Here is a 22,822-nt window from a genome sequence, read left to right as displayed (position 1 = left end):
CCTCCCTCCTAAAGATTACGTCCCTCGAAGCTCTATCATGACCTCTCTCACGGCCTCTCATCCCTCTCCTATAACCACAAGATAAAATGATAAATTTTATTTTTATTTTTTACTTGTATTTTCTTGTATAACTCGTGTCTCAAAATTAGAAAATAAAATTTTGTAGTTCCACTTTGATATTAACAACTCTTTTCCTGTTTTCATATATTTGATACGCTGAATGTGTTTATGTGTTTGGATTTTATATACACAGGTCACACACACAAACAAAAGATGGCAAAGTGCCAAGCCAAGTATGAAACAACAGCAGCAGCATATAAAATATGAAAAAAATCTAATAATTAAGCAACAAGAGTAAAAATGTGTGTGTCTATATATATACAAAGACTTATACGATAATTAAATGTTAGAATTAAACAGAGAAGGTAAGTCTTAAAACCGATCTAAAGTATTTATTAAAGGGGTTCAGTGAAATAATAAAAATAATTTCAATATATATGAGTATAAGTTTGAGATGAATTTTGTTGAGACGCAGTAAGGAAAGGATGATAAACATTTGTAAATTCGAGAGTAAGAAAAAATGTGCTTCTTTCATCTTTTTCATTATTTTAATAAAATTGTATTTTAATTAGTTATTAAATTGCGATTGGTTAAATATAAGAATAACGTGTTGAGTAAGTGTATATATAAAACCTACTCGTACATGAATAATTTTACGCAATCATAAATATTATATTTATATGTGATAAATTTGTTAATTTTTATAATAGCTGTTTTAAAAATTATACTAGCGATGATTTTCTTACAGAAGAACAAAGTATTTAGTAATTAAACTCGTAAACTTTTTCTGTATCACCAGTTTTTGGACCAAAAAAATCGGTATGACAGATTATATCTGGATCTATCATCAAGTCATAAACAGATATAGAAGGATAATGTAAAAAAGAGTTAAATGGGCACATGAAAGGAAACACCGAAAGTACATATTTTATTCATACAGTGAGCTGCTTCGTCTTATTCACTGCAAAGTTACAATACAACAAACATGGAATTTTGTAGCAGCTAACACCCATACTCTATGTACGCCCTGTCATCTTTCATTTCCGTGACAACCTTCACTCTTTTAAGGAAGTGTGTAAGCTGCAAAAGTTACCATTTTACATCAGAATTTGCATGCATGTATGATGTAGCTAGTTATAAAATAATCCGTCAAAAATAATGAAGAGTAATCTTAATTAGCAGTATACTATTCGAAACCCGTTTTAATACTTATTTCTAGTCATATATATTTTAGAACATTTTTTGCAGTACATAATGTCTCTTCATCTATCGGTTTTAGCCATATAAAGTGTTATTGCAGAGACATGTGTTGGATGTTATAACTTAGTACGTGTAGTTTTACTTGTATTGAGAATTGTAATGATTATAATTATAACTTGAGTGGTGTGTTGATTGATAAAAAAGAAGGGAGAATAAAACTTACGTCCACACTTGTAACCAACAGGGCGATTAGCGAGGTTGCAACGCTTGGGGATGGTGACAGCAATCTGAGGGTTGACTCCAGCCATTTTGGCTGTGTTAGATAGCAGAACTGCACAGAGGCAGCTAGGATTCTGCCCTATTTTCTTCACCTGTGCGCAGCAACTTTGAGAAACACTAGCATTCTCATCTTGTGCTGCTGAGGAACATGGAGCAAGCTTAAAAGCCTCATTATCTGGGGTAGTCGATTTCCCACATTCCCCAGCACTATCCACCCCTGCAATACTCACCACCACCACAAACCCAACAAGGCATGCAAACTTCACAACACCCTCCATTATCTCTCTTTCTCTCTGAGTTAAACTGATTCTCTATTTCACACTGCCATCACCCTTTTCCTCTGATGGGGTTTTATAGCCCAACATGCTTCAGAAAGTGTTTGCTCCTGTCGCCACCCTCTGATTAATGGAGCTTGCACTTGCACCACTTAGGAACAAAAAGCAGGTGTAAACACAATTTTGCTCCACCCATTGTCCTATCAAGGTAGGTGTGTCTTTGCCAGCAACACAAATTCTTTTTGTTTTACTTGTTTTCAGATGTAGCCATTATCCACAGTGTGCAAATCAAGAGCCATGTTTGATGCCACCTCATCCTCAATCAATTGCAGACCCAATATACTTTCTGAAAACCTGCCACCAACTTTGCCCCAACTACCACCGCCCCCTAATACTACACTTTATACATTAGTAACATAGCAAATCAAATATAAATTCACCTTGTTTATAGCTTAAACGTGTATAAACTATTAGATTTATGATTATTATTGTTATGCTTAAATCTCCTCATTGACCAATTAAATTTGTTCACATATATTTTATAAATTTTACTTAGTTGTTATATTAATTAATATTACATAATTCTTAAAATTTACTTAGTTTTTTTTTTTTTTTAAATTTGGATAGATCCCTCTATTTAGTGATTAACATATCCTGTATTCACTTATTAAATAAGTTGCATTTCCTTTTTAATATAAAATTAGCAACATACAATCCAACCTTAAGCTAAACACTAAGAAAAAAACTTTCTATAAAAAAAGTGTTATTTAACTTTGATGACCGACTTATCTTTTACAAACAATTATAAGTATTATAGGGATAATAAGATAGTTGAGCAAAGTAGGTGAGAGGATATATTATACCTGTTCAATTTTGAATAAAAAATTATAATCTTTTACGAGAAGAGATCCATTCGAGAAGTTTTCTTACTCTTATATAATCTATCAGAGGTATACTTATATTCCAGCTAAAAAGTCTGCTTCAATTAGTTAAACAAACTATGCGACTGTATAAACTCTCTTTAATATATGTAAAATAAAATTTATAATATTAATAGAGATCCATTTAAGAGAAACTTTAGTTTAAAAAATCTGTAGATGCGTAATTAAAAAGAGATTTAAAGTAGAAGGTCAAGTTTCTTTAAAAAAAATTAAGTATTGGAGAACATAGATCAAATTACGGATCATGAATTATAAGAATTGAAATTTGAAAGGTGGAAAATTAAAGAAAACGTAAAGTGTTTATCGTGGCGTTGTGGTTGTGGTTGTGGTTTGGGTTTTTATATATTGATGTTTGCTTCTGTGTAGAACTTTTTGTTTTGGAATATATAGTAATGTTTTAAATATTAGATTTTAAATTGTGTGTGAGGAGTTTATTATTTCTAGTGTGGTATTGAGTTGTACAAGTAGATGTAGTTGGTAAATGTTTAGGATGTGTTATATAAGAATTAGAGTATCAAAGATATACTTTCTATTATTTTATTTTATTTTTCTGGTAAAAAAAAGACTAAATTATAGTTTAACCTTTTATTTTTTTATTTTATACTTTAATTCATTACTTTTTTTAAATAGTACCTTAAATGAATATATTAGGTCTAGAATTAAATTGGACAAAGATAAAAAGAATATATATATATATATATATATATATGTGGAAAAATCAAAGTTAAATTAAAATTACAGATATTTTAAATTACGAAGGCCAAGTTCTAGGAAAAAAACACATAAGAAAATTAAAATCATCCATAAAAACCAAATTGAATTAAAATTTTAATTTATTTATTTTGAAAAAAAAACTAATCTTTTAGAAAAATTCCACTTTTTATTATTTAATAAAATATTAAAACATCACTTACTAGGAATTCTTTATTTATCAAATTAACTACATTGAAATTTGTTAGAAAATTTTAACATAATAATTTATTTTAATGAAATATTTAAAATATTTTATGATAAAATATGTTATTTGAATAAAAAAAATAAAAATGTTATGAGACTTATTAATTAAAATGAGAGAATGTTAAATATTATTTAAAAAAGTAAAATTTTTGAAAATTTTCATATCTTTTTTCTATTTATTTTTTCTTCAATTAAATTTTAGTCATATCTTCGTTGACTTGACTAAAATCAACATTATTAACTTGAGTAAAAGGCTTGCACATCATAATCTCAGCATTGTATTTTTATAAATGTTAAGCAAAAGTTACTTTCAGACTAAAGTCAAACGAGTTTTGTTTTTCGGATGATATAAAATATACATCATGTAAAATATTTTATTAAAATGTAAAATAAGTAAATAAAATTTCATCATTATTATTTTAATATTAAAATATAATACACATTAAAAATTAATATAAATTAAGTTAGAGGGACCAGGCCCCGTCTCAAAGTAAATCTGCCCTTAATTCAGTTTTTTTTTTTACAAATCATTAAAAAGAGCAAACAATAACCCTTTTCTGGAAAATAAATAAAATATAACTACTAAGTAAATGAAAGAATTATTTTTTTATATAAATTATCTCTAATTTCTAAACAAACAAATTAGTATTAAAGAAGAAAATAGGTTTTAGTTATTTATAAATAACAATCAAGATTCCTTTATAATGTTAAAGAGTCATAAATTGATTCCTATCAATATTAATCTTAATCTTCTCATTAACATAATTTATTAACAAAATAATATTTATTTTTTTAAGCAAACATTCATTTTTGTACCAATAAAATATTGGAGATGATAGGTAGATTACTAAACTTTTTTTCTTTTTAGCATTTAGGTTTCTAAAATTTTATTGTGTTGATCGTATTAATCTTTCTGTTAAAATTTCTTATTAAATGTTAAATATGTTAGTTAAATAAAGAGTTAGTCGTTAAGTTTTAAGGGATTTTATTTCTTAATAAGGTTAAATAAACCTCGCGAGACTGAGGGTGTGTTTGCTTCCATGGGGGAGGAGGGAGGGGGTGTTTTTTGTGTTTGTTTCAAGGGTTTTGAGGGTGGGGGAGTGGATGGGGGAGAGGGAGGATGGCTTTTTTCACTCTTCACAAAATGAAGAGATTTGGAGGGATTGATGTGAATTATTGTGTTTTTACCAAAATATCCTTTTGCATTTATTTTATTACAATATATAAAATTTAATATTATATAAATTTATTTATAATTTCAAAAATATTTAATTATACTATTAATAACAACATATAATTATAAATAATAAAAATAAATAAAATACATAAAATTATAATATCAACAATATATATAGTTATATAAAGTAATAAATGAATATAATAATAAATATTATTTTCATAAATTTTAATGTATTTAATAAATTTATTTCAATTTAACACAAAAATATTTTCATTATATTTTTTAATTTTTTATTGAAAAATATAAATAATTATGAATATTATATATTAAAAATATTTAATTAATTCAAACCTAAAAAAAAAAAATTCATTATTTAAATATTTTTTAATAGAAAGGATAATTTTGTAAATTTACAATAAACCATCCTCACAAATCCACTCTATCATCCCTCAATCCAAACAACCTCACATATCCTCACACATCCTCTCCAATCCTCACAAATCCACTCCCTCCCCTCCTCACAAATCCCCTCCTCAATCCAAACAAAGCCTGAAACTTTGAATTTCAATTATCACATAAAAGAAATAAAAAAAAAGATGGAGAATTAAACAACTTTGTGGCCATTTTAGTTTATCTATCTGCCATGGGTAAGGTGAATGAAACAACATCATCGGAATAAATGGAGAAACATCACCCGAGTCATAAGTTATTTTAAAACTTGACATAATTTTAATAAACAGGGCATTTGGTCTAGTGGTATGATTCTCGCTTAGGGTGCGAGAGGTCCCGAGTTCAATTCTCGGAATGCCCCATCTTTTTCAGTTTTCTTTTTCTATTATATGCTAGCACTGTGTATTCCAATATCTGTTATTCTTTTTATAATACCCTTTATAGTGGTTTAGTGAAGTTGAGTTAATGGGAAAATAACACATAAAATATCCCTCTTAGAGGCATCACATCACTGCCAGAAGTAAATAACAAAAACACTACCCACTCTTCACTGTGTGAATCCTTCTACATGTTTCATATATACATACAAAATGATACAAAGATAAGATAAAAAAGGGCAGTTAAAAAATACTATGCTTCAGCTATGAAAGATCAATAGCCTCAAACATGCCATTTCCGGTCCAGGATACTTGGGCTGGCACTACCTTCTGCGCAATCACTTGACTCCACATCTGTTTCACATGTTGGCACTTCTTCATCAAGTCTATTCTCAATTGAACTGTCACTGTCCCTCCCTTTTGGTTCAATGCTAAGAAAATCAGTCAAAGATTTCTTCGCCCCTGACCCTCTTTGGGGGAGGCTGTTGTCATTGTTGAGTAGAGACCTCCCTCCCTTGGAAGGACTACTATGTGATGGAGAAAGGGCTGGTGTGCCGAAAGCCGATTTGTATGGTGTGCTCGGGACAGGTACTGAGTATGGAACTGGCATACTCTGCTTGTGAGTTACTACACCAACTTTTGAGAGAGAAGAGATTTGATCTGAATGTTTGGTCAAGTCGTCCACATAGAGCACATCATCAATCCGTGCTACCAAGTTAAATGCCAAACTCTCCAATACTCTAGAGTAGCTCTCCAAAATGGCTTTTCCGACATCCTAGACATAAACAAATTTGAAGGATTGAGATAATGGATTCAAGTTCTAAGACATTCGAGAAACAAAAACTAAGGACTTTATTGTTCATGCATAGAAATAATGAATGCAAACCTTGTTGTATTGGATTTTGCTCGTATCCAAGGTTGTTTGAGACAGACCAGGAAAACGCTGCTTCAAGGAAAGCAAAAGGCTTTCTGCTCTCTCTGCAAACAAATCCCTCTTGTCTGCATCAACCATCAGATCCTTGACCATTTCCCATGATGATCTTGAACTAGACCTGGCACTGATTGCGGGCTTGGAGTTGGTCTTTTTGCGCCAAATATACATGGAAGCCTCGGCTCGGTTCGCAATCTCTATAGCTTGATGCTCCGAAGATAAATCAAGGCAAGCTAGCAAGCATTCAGGAGAAAAATGATCGGATGTGATGTAACGATGTATAACATCCCCCAAGCTTACTCTAGCAGTCTGCAAGAGAGTTGGATAAGCAATTTCACCATTATGTCATTTTCTCTCTTGATGTTTGAAAATTTTGAATAGATTGAGATCATTATTATTCATTCATATCATAATACCTTTGGAAGAGATTCCAAATAGGACTCAGGAATGTCCATTTCTGCTAAAGTGATGCTGTTAATGGCCATTGCAGCCTTTAGTATTTGGTTTGTGCAATCACGTTTGTGCTGCAACTGCTTCCTTGAGTTTTCATGGAGACCACAGGGAGGGACTCGTGGTACAGGAAGCCACCATTTCTCCTCCTGCCGCTGAAGTGCCTGTCGAAATGAAGATGGACCATCGGCATCTGGAGCTAGAACCCCCTGGTCTACATACCAGAACTCTGTATTGACAAAACTATCTAGAATTTCCTGTGAAAAGACCAAATTTTAGAATGGACTACTTCTTGAAACTTGATTAGTGATGTGCATTTTTCAGTGCTGTAAAACTTACAAGAAGCATGTTATCTAATTTGCGCAGAGCTGGAAGATTGACATAAAGATCTGAGCGCGGTCGACAAGTCATGACCTGATTCACATGTCATAAACATTGTTAACTATCAAACTATTTATCTGTCCCTCTATCATCAAGCAATGCTAACCAAATACAAAACAGAGAAAGAACGGGAAAAAAATCAGATTGCTCTGTCCCATCACACAAAAACCCTTCACTTTGAATGGTGAACGAAATTCACAGTCAAATAAAGGATTAAAACTAAATTCAATCCAAATACCTGCTTGTAGAATATGAATCAACCAAGTAAAATTCTACAGTACAACCCTTCATTTGAGATGTCAAAATGAACTAAAATATGTTCAGAAGAAATAAACTAAAACTAGACTGCAAAAGGCAACTCTGAGGATAATATGTTGCTGCATCCAATGTACTACCAACATGACTAACCTACAGCATCCATTCAACGCATTTTAAGGACATGTATGTCTTAAAAATTATCTAGATCAAGAAAATTACATTACAAAGTTGCATCATTTTGCGTTGTTATCTTTCAAGTTCAATTTCAGGCGACACTGAGTCATTTTGTAGTTTGTAGTGTACCTAATACCTACTGCATAACTTAATGTGAAGCTTTCCCATTCAATTTACAGTCTATATTTTACATACAGCATAACTCTTGACTTTCAAATGCCAAAAAAGAGTGTGTGCAAATGGCAACTCTTGACCTTCAAGAGATGCAGATGTTTTGACATCTCAAATAAAGAATATTTATCTGCATCTCTTGACCTTCAAATGCCAAATAAGAGTTATCTTAAGGTTCATTGGGATAATAAGTACATCTTCATAGTTAAAAAGTACACCAAACAGCTGCATGAGTGCAAAAAAAGCTATCTGTATATACCTCAAGCTTGCTTCCATCGGGAAATGTCTGCCAATTAGGTGTCAATTCAACTATATGATCACTGACAGAAAGAAACCACTCTATCTCTCTTCGCCACATCGCTTTCTTCTCTGAACGCAGGGGTTCTAATCTCCAAAGTTGCCCAAAGAGTGTAGCTACATATTCAACGAGCCATCACAATCATATACAAGAATAGCAGTCAATAAAATCACCATAACCAATTTGCACCAATTAATAATAAACAAAAACCAAATGAAAACACAGTAAGAATTTGCTTCAGATGTGCATTTCGCTTACCACACAGATTGGTTATGGAATTTGAGATGGCCAAGGCTGTAGGGACCCCATTTCCACAACCAGACATATCTTCTCCAAGTAACAATTTTGCAAACCTCTCCTTCATCATCTCAATCTCTACAAGTGAGAATCAAAATCAAATCATAAAACATAGAACTCATCATAGTGAAATCATAGATATGAAAAGGATAAAATGTACTTTAGGTCTCTCAGAATTTGGTCAAATTTGGTGTTAGCCTCTACATTTCAATATTTTTCTTAGCAGCCTCTACATTAAAAAAATGATAGTTTCTGTTCTTGTAGTTTTTGAAATGTACTGAATTGCATCCTTGGTAATCAAAATGTAGTATAGGGTCATGAAAACAGTCTATCAAGATTCAAAAATAAGAACAAAACTTTAAGTTTAAAAATATAGAAATTAAAAATCAATTTTAACCAAATCAACATAGTCCAAAAATACATTTTACACAAACAAGGAGACTTTGTGCATAAAACACTAGTTGAATACCTGATGAGACTGAAACTTGTTTCTTAAACTCCTTATTCTCCAAAACCGAGTGCTTCTTCTCTCCATCTTCACTGCCATGAGGACTGGCACAATCTGATGCAGCAAGTTCCTGAATCGTCCACCCCACCGAAGGTGGTGAAGACGAGTCCTCAGTGCTACTCCTACTATGCTCCTCATGTGTGGTCTCTGATGACAGAAAATCTGAGCTGAAACTACTCTCACGACCTTTTTCTTCAATCAAATCAGCAAAAGTTTCTCTCTTACCACCATTTTCACTTCCTTTACTTTCTTCAACAACCTCATTCTTCTCAACCAAACTCAAACCCTCCATTGCAGCAGCTTTCCCTTCAACAAAAGCAGATGAAGAAGAAGAAGAAGAAGCATAGAGGACAGAGGAGTTAATCACCATGCCATGGTACTGAATCCTCCTCAAGCAAAACCCTTGTGAGAGTTGAACTCTGAAACACAAACTTCTAAGAGATTTAGACACCCAGAAGACCAGAATGGAGACCGGGTTAGGATTAGTGGACCTTCTGAGGCTCACCAAAGGGGCACAATGCTTCTGATGCTGTTGTTGGGTATGTTTTTGTTCTCTCACTTCTTGTTGGGTGATAGTACTATCCATAAGTTGTTAACTTAAAACCATGTCTTGTGTCTGGTAGTGAGGAGAAGAGAGAGAAAGAGTACATAAACAAATTGTAGGCTCCCTCTGGTTGCTTACTTATATGTGAAGGGTGAACCTAGGCATCATTGCTATGGTTTTGTCCCAAACACATGATCTGAGATGTGAGACAAAAATCCGTGTTCACCCCATTTCATAGATTTTGTGTGGAATGTAAAAAGTACAAATAATGGTATAACTTATAGGTTAAAAATATCTTTTGAAATATGAAAAAATTAAATAGTGCATTGTACTATTCTTCTTCATGCATCAGCCACCAAGACAAGTTACCCAACAGTAATATTCCTCTGCGTCTCTATACTGATGTGACATGATTCTCAGCTTCAACATACACCTTACAGCTACCTGACAAATAATAATAACACTAATAAATTATATTTTTAATTCTTGTAAAATAGGAAAATTAATAAAAGTACGAAAAAAAATCATATTAACTTATTCTCTATAAAACATAAACATATTTTTGTGGTCTTATGGGTTAACAAACTCCCATTCTTATTCAACATTCTCTAAAATTTTCACAGGTTTCTCCACAAATTACTGTGACTCTTTGAGAAACATACTAATGGAGTAAATATATGAAGGTTTTACCCATAAAGGTGTGGAAAGTGGACAGGTAAAGAGAATATGTCAGAGGTTCATCACGTAAATGTAAGAAAAACTTTTAAAAAATCATTGAAGATTAATTTATAAAGATGTAACTATATCCATACAAAAAATATGAGAAGAATACATATCTTAAAAAATAAACAACATAAAATATGTTATCCCATTTTGAAAATAAGAAAAAAAAAGTCAACAAAATATTTCACGTACTACAAGAACTATGCAAACTAGATATAGGAAACGAAATACTACCTTCGTTCTCATATATAATAATTAATAATTAAATGCATTAGTATTTTTCTTAAACTATCTTTACAGTAAAACAAAAAAGTTAAAAGTCAGATATTAATTAAAGTTAAGAATTTTAGAAAAAAATATCATTACATAAACTAAAAATAATTAAATTTACTTATATATGAAATAAATAAATAAAGTTTATTTGTTACATGTAAATAGGGATGATGTGAAACTGATTTTCTTAAAAATAAATGACAAAATGGCTAAACAGTAGTTCAATTTAATGTGAGGACTAATTTGTCAATCACAAACATTTAAACAAACCGTAATAAGATTTAGTTTTAGTTATTTTATTTTATTTTTCATTTTGATGGTGTGAAAGAAACATGAAAGAAAAAAATAGATTTATAAGTGTAATTACTTAAATGAATTGAAAGAGTATAAAAATGAGTAGAAACTGAAATAATTTTATTTATTATTTTTTAAAATTTTAATAATTTATATATTATTTAAATTATTATTATATTATGAAAAATAAATAAATAAATATTATCATCATTTATAGCTAACTTGTAATTATAAATCATGCATGTATAAATATACTTCAAAACACATATTAATTATTTGAATAACATAATTATAATATAATCAATTATATAGGTTTTTCACTTGCAAAACCACAAGCAAACCAAAGAAACTCACAAATTCATCCCAGCAAATTAACTCTAATCAAACGATTCCAAACGAGCCCTTACCATTCCACGTTTAAGCTTTTGCTTAAAGTAAGTATCCGAAATCAAAAGGTATTAATTAATGTCAATGTTATAATAAAAAAGTGTCATGGGAAATCGTGTAAGCCACGGATCTCGCTATGATTACCAAATTTGTGATTCATGGTGTTCATAACTCTTGACTAAGCCATTAATTACCCCTTAAAAAACCTAAAACATTAATTAATTTAGGGTTCAAGACGAGTTAATTAACCATCCTGATTTTAAAATTAGTAACTACTATTGCAGATTAGGGAAATGTCTTCACTTTGCAATGCCTACGCTCCAATATGCACTCCTTCCTTCAATAAAGGCCCTCTACAAATTGTGTCCTGAAATCATACTTTTAACACTAGTTTCGGTAATAAAAGAGGTGTTCAATGAAGTGTGAATATGCAAGAAAATTGGATTCTCTTGAAGCACAGTTAAAAATAAAAAGGAGGAGAATTTGAAATTGTTTGGCTCTTAATTGGAAGGATGATGTGTAAATGGTAGCAATGGAGAGGGAAGTTTGAATCTCCAAGTGCCTCACATTGGGGAATTCCAAGGATTAGAAAGTGAAATTCAGCAAAAGTGATACACCCTTAAAGAATTGCTTCTAATAATTTTGGGGGTTCCAAAAGGAATATTATCAAAATAGCAAGAGGGTACGTTGGTAACAATGCTTAATTAGGGTTTAGGGCTGTTGGGGTAGCTTGGTAGTTCAAGATACAACAATACTATTATTTTGTATTTTTCTCCCTTTTATCTCCATCATTTTTCTCTTGGGTGCAAATCTTTTGTTTTTTTCTATGCCATTCACGTTACGCCACAAATTACCACTATTATTTATTTGGATTGTGAAATTGACACAATTGTTTAACATAAAAAAATCTATGGTGAATGACCAATACCTTGTTGTGCTTCTAAAGATTATTAAAAGAAAAGAAAAAGTCAAATCATGCAACACAGAAAAGGGCACAAACTGAATTAAGAAAAATCATTCATAAATCCAAGTGAAAAGGACATAAGTTTATTAAGAGAGTTGGTAGTTGAGTTCTAATCAAATCAAAACACTTGAAATCATGATTTAACGTTGTCATTCAGTTACATGTTTTCTTTCTTCCCTTCCAAGGCTTTTCCTAGTATCAAAACTAACATTCATAATTGTGTGATTTCCTCATGATGCTGGTTGTTCCAACAGAATTTGCAAAGGAAAAATGGAAAGAGATTCCACCAACGGCTAGCAACTACGTTGATGTGGACCAAACGTTTGAAAACCTTGAGAGGGAGCCACAAAACTTAAGCTTCAAGAATTTTGAGATACCACAAAAGCTACCCTTATTTACTTTCTTGCTTTTTCCTTTGTTGATTTTCCTTCTTTTATTTACAAGTTCCCAAAGTCACCATATTTAGATTATTCCTTCTTTTAACTTGAACTCACTTCAATTCAAGTTTTGAATAAAAGGAAGAAGAGGGTTCTCATTTCTTGCCTCTTCTGCCCAATACTTTGCTTTTGGTTCTCTATTAAATATACATAAGCTCAATGGCGTGAAAAAGGCACCAACAATTAAAGCTCAAGTGACTATTTCTATCTTTTGAAATTTGAAAATGAAAGAAAAAGTTATGAACCAAACTCTCATAAATTTAGCATTTATCTTTGTAGAATTGAAGATGTTGATGATAGGGTGGTTTTTCTTTGCTTATAAAGGTTGTCATCGTCGCAATTTTGCTGCTGACACGTTACTTGATTTTATTCTATTAATGTGTAGGTTTGTTAATTATTAAAGATATTTTCTGTAAATTGTGTTGCTAACTCACAGGTTTTTTTTGTGTGTGTGGGGCAAGAGGAGGGGTATTACAATTAACCTTATTTAATTAAAAGCTTAGATGATCATTCATGTTATGATGAAGATTCAAGAGATTCACCAAAATGTAAGTCACAACCTAATCTAAAGAAATTGATGATGATAAAATTTATGTCAAACGGATCAGGAAGCAGATAAAATAAAAATAAGAATTAAAAGTAATAAATAAAATAAATTAAAGATCGATAAAGAAATAGACACTAATCAGCCTTACATGAGGATTTCTTCCTGAACTTTCATTGATTACTTTCATGATTTCTCCATGCATTTTACACTTTTCAAAATACTAAAATTATCCATTTCGAATTTTTCAGAATAAATTTTTTATATTTTAGATTATACATTTCAAATACAAATTTATATTTCTGAATGTATTGTAGAATTTAAAATAAAATAAAATTATAAATTTTAACTTATAAGTTTTCTAATTTGTGAAATCTTTGAATTCCACGTTTTAAAATTAAAAAAAAATCAATAAAACTTGTCAAAGAATAATTTAAGTAATTTTTCAATGTGAGGGTACGGGAAGAAACAAGAAACACATAGAGGTGCAGGAAGAAATCAGCGGATTATATTGATAGAATATATTGGATTATGTATGTGTGTTGTTGGACTCTTTCTTTCTACACCTCCATATCTTCTTCTGCCACTTTCATACTCAACATGAAAATATATTTTTATTCTTTTTGTGTCATCCCCATAGAATAGTTTCTGAATTATGTAATCTGGAAACTCATTAGAAAAAAGATTTTTGGATTACATAATCTGGAAGCTAAATAAGACTTCTGGATTATGTAATCCAAAAAGTAATCATGCATCTGAAAAAAGGCTTCCAGATTATGTAATCCGGAACCTAATTAACAATTTGAAAAATGACTTTTAGATACGTAATCCAGAATATTATAGAGAGACATTTTTAAAAATTCGAAAATTTATGGAGGTGAGAGAAGAAGGTATGGAAGTACAGGAAGAAACAGTTGTGTTGTTGATGCCTGAAGGCCCAAATTTTGTTAGCCCAATCGACAATGTAGGATGGAAAGACCATGGTTACTAATTTTGAGTAGTAGAGCTCCTCATAAAAAGCCTTACAAGGGTTTTTTCTTCTTGCACCTCCATAATTTTCCCATTTGAAAAAAAAAAATCGTAGTGTCTTTGTTATAAAAATATGTGTAAGAGTTATTCTCATGACTTGTAGGAAGAAAGAGCCGTTTAGGAAGAAAACTAGGCCCAAAGTTGTGTTGTATTTTAACAAATATTAGTGTGAGAAATATGAAGATAGACTTTTGTTAGCAAATCGTTTGAACATTTTAGACCATCCATAACTAGACATTCTTTTTAGAATGTTAAAAGGGTCATATTTGTAATAATAAATAACTCAAATTTCCCTTTTTTTTAATATCTTAAATAATATTTTAGTCCCTCAACTATTTTGAAATTCCACTTTCACACTCCCTTAAAATTTTGACAGTTTGGTTCCTCAATATTTTATAATTTCCAAGTCTATTAAGTGATGATATTAAAAGTCACGTCACAACAGCACAACGTGTTGGTCTTGTGAGTGTTGCGAATGATGCTTTCACATCATGTCATTTTAGTGCTTTGAAAATTTTGAAATTCAATTTTTAGCTTTACAAAAATTTTCACCTTTCAATTTTAGTTTGTAAAAAGATCTTTATTCTTCAATTTTAGTCCTTACATTTTTTAATTCTAATGTTTCAATATTTACAGAGCCAGATAATTTTAGAAAACACATTCTATTGCATTGAAGTTAAATTGATCTCATTTTCATTTTTTTAAAATTTTAAATATTTTGTTTAGATAAGAGAATTTAAATTTATTGATTTTTTTTTTAATATTTTCACGTTCTGCATCTGTACGTGAGTGCAAAGGTAAATGATAGAAGAAGATGAATAGTAAAAAAGAAAGAGAGAAAGAAAGAGAAACTGAATATGCAGACTTTCATTGAGTTAACCTTTTTAAACGTTTTTCACATTTAGCAAGAAAAAAGGGCTAAGCCCAAACATTAAATAAGAGGGGCCAGAGGGAAAAACAAAAAAACATCAAAATCCCTCTCATGTTGGTATGTGTTACACACCAAGCTTGGAGAGAAACTTGTTAAAAATCTCTTTGTTAAGAGGTTTGGGAAGAAGGTCAACTAGTTGATTTTTCTGTGCCAATAGGTAGCAAATGAAAGAGACCCTGATGAAGCTTTCCCCTCACCACGTATTTCTATATTTTTGGTTCTATTATGGAAGTTGTTATTTTGTGTTATATGTCTTGTTGATTGACTATCACAAAATAGACTAGCAATCCCATTAAAGGTAATGTGAAGATCCTCAAGGAAAAAACTCAGTCATTGAATGTCACAATTGGTAGCTGCAAGGCCTCAGTATTCTACTTCTAATGAAGAGCGAAATATCCAAATGTGTCTAGTATGATCATCAACAATAGTTAAGAAATACTTATGTCCATGAAGAGAATGAATCCCAATAGGACCCCAATATCAAATGAATAAGATTAAAAACATTTAAAGATCGTGTATTACTTTGCTAAAAAGGGAGTTTATACTGTTTGACAAAATGACATGTATCACAAGCAGTTTTAGAAATAGAGTACACATAGGGAAAATTCCTACAAATGTATTCAATAGTTTTGCTTCTGAGATGTCGTGATTTGTAATTCTTAATATCAACATTGTTTTCATTACAGTTACGAACATTGTGAAGCAAAAAACCATTATTTTTTAATCTAATGTGAAAATCATGAAGATAGTATAATCCTTTATACAAATCAACTTGTCCAATCATCTTGGATGAAATGTTGTCCTAAATCTGACATTTTTTAAGAGAAAAAATTAGTTTGCAGTTTAAATCTTTAATTAGCTTATGAACAAAAATAATATTGAATGAAAATTCAGGAATATATAAAACATTGAACATAGATGAATATTTAAAAATTTTGAATAGTTCCATCATAATGAGCAATAATGAGAGACCCTTTGGGTTAGTTTTATATTAATAGGTTTAATTTTATAAAAAACAGTAAACTGATCTTTGAGGTAAGTCACATAATTAGTAGCACTAGTGTCAATGATTTATGAATTCTTACCTTTTATTTATGTTTCAGTTGTAGCATATTCATTGTTATACCTTTGAATTTGATTGATACCCTGATTTGTTGTTGTTGAAGATTCTAATAGTTGTAGGAGTCTTTGCATTTGATGAGTAGTAGAAGAATTTCTTCCAGTTTCTTCTTGGTTGTTGTTTTGTAAAGGGTCATTCTTTACATTTAGATTGCACTTTCTATCTTGATTAGTGTTAAACTATTCATTCTTCTGTTTGTACCATGGAGGATATCCATGTTTAGAGTTGCACTCATTCACTGTATGTTTTCTTCTACGACACTAAGAACACTACTTTAATTGATTATTTGATCTTCCTCTACCTCTTCATTGGCTATGTTATGAATTTCCCCTTCCCTGAGTCTTCCAAAAATTCTGATTTTAGGGTTTCCAAGAACCATGTTCTTGTTGTTTTTAGTTGACAATTTTTTCATTGGTATCCAAGAGAACCTTTATTTCTATAATGGTACCTGTAAGTTGTCTTTCTTGCTGGAAAACTAGCAATTTTAAAACTTTGTTTATATTGGGAAGAGGATCCATAAGAATAATTTGGGTAGTATTATAAATCCCTCAAAGACCCTTTAGGAAGAAGTAGATGACATATTCTGAATCTCTATACTTAGCATAGATTTTAGACAAAGCACAATTACAAGGAACATGGCAAACACAGTTAGGTATAGGTTTAAGAGATTCGAGCTTTTACCAAATAATTTTCAAATTAGTAAAAAATTGATTAACATTTCTTTCTCTGTGTTTTCGGAATGCAATTCTTGGAGCAAATCTGAGATCCAAAAATGATCTCCCATATAAAATTCCTCTCTCAAATCTTCCCAAAGGTTTTGAGCAATGTCAATATACACGACACTCTCTATAATCTGTGGTGTTAAGGTTATTGATATCCAAGAAGGAACCATTACATTACATTTTTCCCACCATGTCTCAAATTAGAATCACTCTTGTTGGCTTTAGAAATGTTGCCATCAACAAATTTAAGCTTGTTCTTGGATAAAATGACCATTTTCATGTTTCTACTCCATGTATAATAGTTAGTTTCACTGAAAGAGGGAGAGACAAAACCAGTCTTGAATTTTGGATACAAATAGTAAAGATTAGTGAGATTCAGACATTGATCCATTGTAACGACAATAGAAGTGATTTATGATGAATCAGATCTCATTGTTCCCAAAATAAGATTCAAGAAATAATAAAGAACAAAAAAAAATAGCAGCAGAAGCAGAACAAACCTTAACCTGCTATGATACCATATAAAAAATGGTAAAGAACAATTAAGGACAAAGAAGTAAAATAGTTCAAGGTAAAAAATTTAAACCATGTAGGCATAAAAAAGGTAAAGGTGAAATACCCAACACTCAGAGGGCATATTCGTGAAAGAAGAAAAGTGCATATTCGAGAAAGAAGAAAAAAGTTCTTATGACTTGTTTGAAGAGAACAATTGGAGCGATTGAAGAAGAAGAAGGAACAACTCTTGATTAAGTAAGAGCTAAAACCATATGATTTTATTTCTATATTTTTGTAAATAAATTTACAACAATGAGCAAAACCCCTTTATACAGGGTTTGAAAACAAACTTAACTAATTATAAAAAAAAATGGGAATAGTCTCATTATTAACCCTTCTATTTGATTACTAAATGACACTCATTAGAAATCTTACCCTCTTACTTTTAATTAATAAATTAAGTTATTATCTTATTTATGAAATAATTAAATTATAAAATTTGATATTTATATATACTAATTTTTAATTGTATGATTTTATCAATTCAAAATATCTTTTACAAAATAAAAATTTATTTAATTATATTTTATTTAAATAGAAAAAATTACACAATTATGACAGTTTAAAAATGTATCGTTGAAATAATTACATTTTATATTTAATAAAAAATTTAAATGGTCATTTAAAAAAAATATTTTTAGTTATCACACTACTCATTGGAATTAAGGTAAACTCTAATAAACTTCTGATTTTTTTGAATTTGACTCAAGTGCCAAAAAGTAACTTTTTTTCATCTAAATAATTATTATTATCATTAAATTCTCGTAGGGACTAAAATGGAAAAAAAAATTAGGAACTTAAATAAATTTCTAGGAAAAATTAAGGATTATAATAATTTTTTTATTTTTTTAATAATTTTTTTTTATGTGATGAAGTTATTTGAGGTATCAACTTCCTAAATGTTAACTTGTATAATAATATCTAATATAAAAAAAAAATATTAATAATATTAATTTTCAGTATAACATGATACATAAACACCATATCTACCTAATTATATTCAATTGTTACACACATAAGGTCAAATAAAATTGTAAAGCACACTCCACTATTTTTTTTATCTTTTTCTTTTTTATAATAAACAAATAATAATTTCCATTTATTAATTTACTAAGCGTCCCTTCTAGATAAGTATGATTTGGTGGTTTATATCTTACACATAATAAGTTTTGTTTTTATAGCTTATTTTTTCAAAACTCCATTAATAGGAGGATGTGAAATTTGGTGAACATGTTGACGACGTTGTTGCACATTCATTTCATTTAGAATGAATCTACTTTTAAATATTTAATTCCATTCATTCTCCTGTCACATCAGCCATTCACGCGTGATTACTACTAAACTACAAAATCATAAACTAATAAGAGTATCACAAACTTTTCAGATTTTCATGCTGTATTTTAGTTCACACTTGCAGTTTTGAAATTTAGCAAATTATTCACCTAACATACAAGATTCATCAAATCTATTTTTCGTTTTTTTTTCTGTCTTCTTAAATATTTAATAAAATATATAGTTATATTTTTTAGTTGTCATTTTTTTTTCAATTAACAGACTCAAATTAAGAAAAAAAGGATATTATTCCAACTCTACTAATTAACCATTTTTATAAATTAGCAATTTTATCGTGATTAATTTATTGTTCTATAAATAACTATCTTCCTTATTTTTTTTCCTTTCTTATTAATTTGTAGTTTTATGGTGAGAAAGCAGCTGGATGAGATTGTTGACTTCCACAAAAATAGTGATGGATTCCCAGTCAACCCTCCAAGTAAAATCAACCATTGCCACAATAAATCAGTTCAATTATAAAGAAAATGGCCATTTTAACATTATTTTCAAATTAGATATTATTAAACAGTCTCCAAGTATCACATATTTGCTGTTGTAACTTATCATTATGAGATATTTGAACTCAGTTTTTAATTTATAAAAATAATTGATGATATTTATTATGTTTTATATGAAATTTTGCTGATAAAAATTTTGTGTTATATGAAAATTGGTTATTACGGTAATCTTAAACCATACCATACAATAATATTTTAATACATTTTTAACACGTTCTTTACCATTGTTAAAATATGTTAAATAAAAGTTCAAATTGATGAAAATATATAATTTATAATAAATTTCAACCAATAAAAAATGTATTTTGAAAAAGAGAACGAAAAATATTTTACTCGTATTTCTAATCTCAATGTGTCAACAGGAAGAGAAATAATTATCTAGATTATAAGATTAAGTTAAGAATATAATAAATCATTAATGTGATAAACAATATGAGAAACCATCAATCTATTTCAAAGAGTTTATAAATAAACTTCCATTTCTTTAAAGGGCGAAGTTTTAAATGAAATATAATTTTAAAAACGAACATTTTTTTTTCTAAAAGAAACAAGAAAACTTTTAAATAACTTACAATCCTATAATTTTTAATTTAAAAGATTATTTTTTACTGAATAATTATATATATATATATAAGTTAAAAATGACTAAATTATTTCAATTTAATTTTCAAAGCAACCTTTAAGAGTCAAAAAGTCAATTCAAATATGACTGATTTTAAAGACTTGTTCTACGTCATGTTCTCCCCGTTTTTTTAATTCTTTAACGTTCCATTTCATTTTTTATTTTTCAAATTTTAAAAAAAACATTTTTTAATTATAATCTTAATTTAATCACAAAGAAAAAATAGTTATACAAATAAAAAAAATATAATAACACATAAACGTATATTGAATTTAAAAAGCTAAACTCAATATAACAATTTACTCGCTTAAAATTATATTTTAGAAAAAGTAGATAATTTGATTTATTTTGGTAAAAAAATCTATACACGAGTATTATAAAGAAATAGAAGAAGTATGTTATAAAATATTGAATTGTAATTATACATAAATTTATTTGGTTTCATGAGATAGTTAAAGATGATTGTTTATAGCATTGAATTAATCGTGAAAACTGAATTAATATTGAATTAATGATTCAAAGGATATAAAAAAAATTTAAAACGCGTATGGAGTGGACTATATTTAAATTTTGTGGTATCTGGCTTACGTAATCTCTTTCGCATTTCCTTTGACATTGGGTACTAAGAATGTTGATGACGGTGAAGGTTGCTTTCTAGATCCTTCTCGTCTTCAATGTTCTGCATTCACATGCTGCACCATTCAATTTCTTCAGCTGCATGCTTGGTCTACATTAAATGTGAATTCAATTTGTGAATGAATCACGTTACGATTTTTTCATAAATAGTAACTTTAATGTAGGTATAATATAATATTTGGGTGTTTGATGAGGTTTGCGCTGAATATTAGCTGTGGTTGGGTCTATAAAAGGAAACGAAGAGCTCAAGAATAACAAATAAACCAGTTATAAATTATATTGAGTGAAGGTTAGAAGTTCTAAACAATGGCTGCGAATCAGGGAGAGGTAAAGCTTTTGGGAGTTCTGGGAAGCCCTTTTGTGTGTAGGGCGCGTATTGCTCTCAAATTCAAGGGCATTGAATACGAATTTGTGGAAGAAAATTTGGCCAACAAGAGTGAACAGCTTCTCAAATATAACCCAGTTCACAAGAAGGTCCCAGTTTTTGTTCACAATGAGAAGCCCATAGCAGAGTCTATGATCATTGTTGAGTACATCGATGAGACCTGGAACAACAACCCCATCTCTCCTTCTGATCCTCACCAGAAAGCCTTGGCTCGTTTCTGGTCCAAATTCATTGATGACAAGGTAACCCATGTTTTCCTCTTTTCCTCCTTTTTCCTTGGAGTATATATGTTTAAGAACTCAATAATCAACAGCCAACCATATGTTTTTCTAAGAAACTTCATTCATCAGATGTATCAATTTTTTGTACGATCATGTTAATGATTTGAAAGGTGAAATGTTTGTGGTAACTGGTGTGTGAAATCAGGTTGTGGGTGCTGCATGGAAATCTGCTTTCACTGTTGATGAGAAAGAGAGAGAGAAGAATTTGCAAGAAGCATTGGAGGGTCTGCAGTTTCTTGAGGATGAGATAAAGGAGAAGAAATTTTTTGGGGGAGAGGAGATTGGGTTGGTGGATATTGCAGGTGTGTTCATAGCATTTTGGATGCCAATTGTTCAGGAAATAGCAGGGTTACAGTTATTGAGCAGTGAGAAATTTCCTAATCTCTACAAATGGAGCCAAGAGTTGATAAACCACTCTGTTGTGAAGGAAGTTCTTCCTCCAAGGGAACCACTGTTTGCCTTCTTCAAAGGCCGCTATGAAAGCCTCACTGCCTCAAAATAGATTGATTTAGGGATAATTGTGTGAACAACTTCTCCATCAACAATAAATTGCTGTTTCAATTTCGTCTCAAATTGGTATTCTGTTTGATTTAGTAAACCTATTCGATAACATGTCAAACCATTTCTAAACTATGAAGTTCATTCTTGCGTTGTTAGTTCTCGTTATCGGTATTGGAAAGAAGAATATACATTTGAGAACTTTGCTCCAATATAACTCTTTTTCTTTATTTCAAATTTTATATTCTATTTATATAAAAAAAATTTGCATCACTGTTAACATCTTGTTATGCTGACACATCAAATAATAACAATCATTTGTCATCACATAAAAAAAAGTATTATTAAAAGAAATACAAAATATGGAGAACAAATTTCAAATTTTATATAAAATAATAAAAATATCTTTTTTTATATCATTAATTAAAAATTGTATAGTCAATGCTTTATTAAAAAATCTACATACAATAAAAACATACATCTTACACAATATTATAATAATATAATAATATTTTAAATTAAAAACTAAATTAAATATGATTAAAATATTATTAGATTGATTTGTAAAGTATATTGTAAGGAACGACAAAAATAGTTTTAGAGTATAAATGGTACAATTAAAATGACACCTGAATATTTTATTATTAAAGTGAAAAGGCTATATAAATAGAAATTTAGTTATTCAGGTTTCATTTTAAAAGAATCATCATCTCTCTAAAAACTCATTTTTCTTTCCTCTACCTTCTCTCTAAAATTTCTTTCCTTTGAATTAGTTTTGATCTAGGGTATCCTTAAGCTTCTTAGTGAGCATCTGCTAAAGTCCGGGTAAGGGAAGCTAGT

General features: G+C 29.9%; 3 protein-coding genes and 1 non-coding gene across 4 annotated transcripts; 2 read left to right on the top strand and 2 right to left on the bottom strand.

Annotated features, from left to right (window-relative positions):
• Positions 1–967: 967 nt before the first annotated feature.
• Positions 968–1,963, bottom strand: LOC137823988 (Bifunctional inhibitor/lipid-transfer protein/seed storage 2S albumin superfamily protein). The gene is made up of 2 exons (XM_068629394.2): positions 1,484–1,963; positions 968–1,140 (listed from the first exon to the last, which is right to left on the bottom strand). Exons 1-2 carry the CDS (start codon positions 1,815–1,817, stop codon positions 1,124–1,126), a joined length of 351 nt encoding a protein of 116 aa, XP_068485495.1. The 5' UTR covers positions 1,818–1,963; the 3' UTR covers positions 968–1,123.
• A 3,668-nt stretch (positions 1,964–5,631) lies between these two features.
• On the top strand, positions 5,632–5,703 carry TRNAP-AGG (transfer RNA proline (anticodon AGG)). Its single transcript has one exon. It is a non-coding gene; the product is annotated as a tRNA-Pro (tRNA).
• Positions 5,704–5,863: 160 nt separating this feature from the next.
• On the bottom strand, positions 5,864–10,160 carry LOC137823987 (rop guanine nucleotide exchange factor 7). Its single transcript, XM_068629393.2, has 7 exons — positions 9,149–10,160; positions 8,641–8,757; positions 8,344–8,498; positions 7,440–7,514; positions 7,067–7,357; positions 6,606–6,959; positions 5,864–6,494 (listed from the first exon to the last, which is right to left on the bottom strand). The coding sequence occupies exons 1-7, from the start codon at positions 9,771–9,773 to the stop codon at positions 6,003–6,005; spliced, it is 2,109 nt and encodes a 702-aa protein (XP_068485494.1). The 5' UTR covers positions 9,774–10,160; the 3' UTR covers positions 5,864–6,002.
• A 10,605-nt stretch (positions 10,161–20,765) lies between these two features.
• LOC137827218 (putative glutathione S-transferase) lies at positions 20,766–22,194 on the top strand. The gene is made up of 2 exons (XM_068633475.2): positions 20,766–21,445; positions 21,630–22,194. The coding sequence occupies exons 1-2, from the start codon at positions 21,125–21,127 to the stop codon at positions 21,984–21,986; spliced, it is 678 nt and encodes a 225-aa protein (XP_068489576.1). The 5' UTR covers positions 20,766–21,124; the 3' UTR covers positions 21,987–22,194.
• The last annotated feature ends 628 nt before the right edge of the window (positions 22,195–22,822 follow it).

The sequence above is a fragment of the Phaseolus vulgaris genome, chromosome 8 (genome assembly GCF_051622355.1).
Source record: "Phaseolus vulgaris cultivar YP4 chromosome 8, ASM5162235v1, whole genome shotgun sequence".
NCBI classification, from domain to species: Eukaryota; Viridiplantae; Streptophyta; class Magnoliopsida; order Fabales; family Fabaceae; genus Phaseolus; species Phaseolus vulgaris.
Note: the sequence above shows the minus strand (reverse complement) of the source record. Positions and strands in the feature narration are given on the sequence as shown.